The sequence below is a fragment of the Eimeria mitis genome, genomic scaffold, assembly GCF_000499745.2.
Source record: "Eimeria mitis Houghton genomic scaffold, Emh_scaff170, whole genome shotgun sequence".
In the NCBI taxonomy this organism is placed as follows: domain Eukaryota; phylum Apicomplexa; class Conoidasida; order Eucoccidiorida; family Eimeriidae; genus Eimeria; species Eimeria mitis.
In genome coordinates, this window is record NW_013570015.1 from 25,067 (window position 1) to 25,373 (window position 307).

A 307-nucleotide genomic window follows, 5' to 3' on the forward strand; every position below is an offset into this window, starting at 1 on the left:
TTTATATTTAGTTTTATTTATATGTGTATTTATATATATTATGCTGTACCCTATCACGCTAAACTTACACACAAAAAAAGAGCAGCTGTAAGTTTATATATTTATTTATATTTATTTTTCTTTTTATTATTTATATTTATGTTTATCTTTATTTATATATATTTATTTATATATATTTATTTATATTTATTTATTTATATTTATTTATTTATATTTATTTATATTTATTTATATTTATTTATTTATATTTATATTATGCTGTACCGTATCCCGCAAAACTCACCCCAACGTCTTTTTTTCTGTTTTT

The 307-nt window shown here is 16.0% G+C and overlaps 1 protein-coding gene across 1 annotated transcript in view; it reads right to left on the reverse strand.

Moving 5' to 3' along the window:
* EMH_0001770 (uncharacterized protein) overlaps positions 1–307 on the reverse strand; it is a gene marked incomplete at both ends in the record, with an annotated part of 7,222 nt that overhangs the window by 5,747 nt on the left and 1,168 nt on the right. The window contains one exon of the mRNA XM_013495697.1: positions 284–305. Coding sequence (XP_013351151.1) covers positions 284–305 — 22 coding nt within the window. The remainder of the gene's footprint in view (positions 1–283; positions 306–307) is intronic.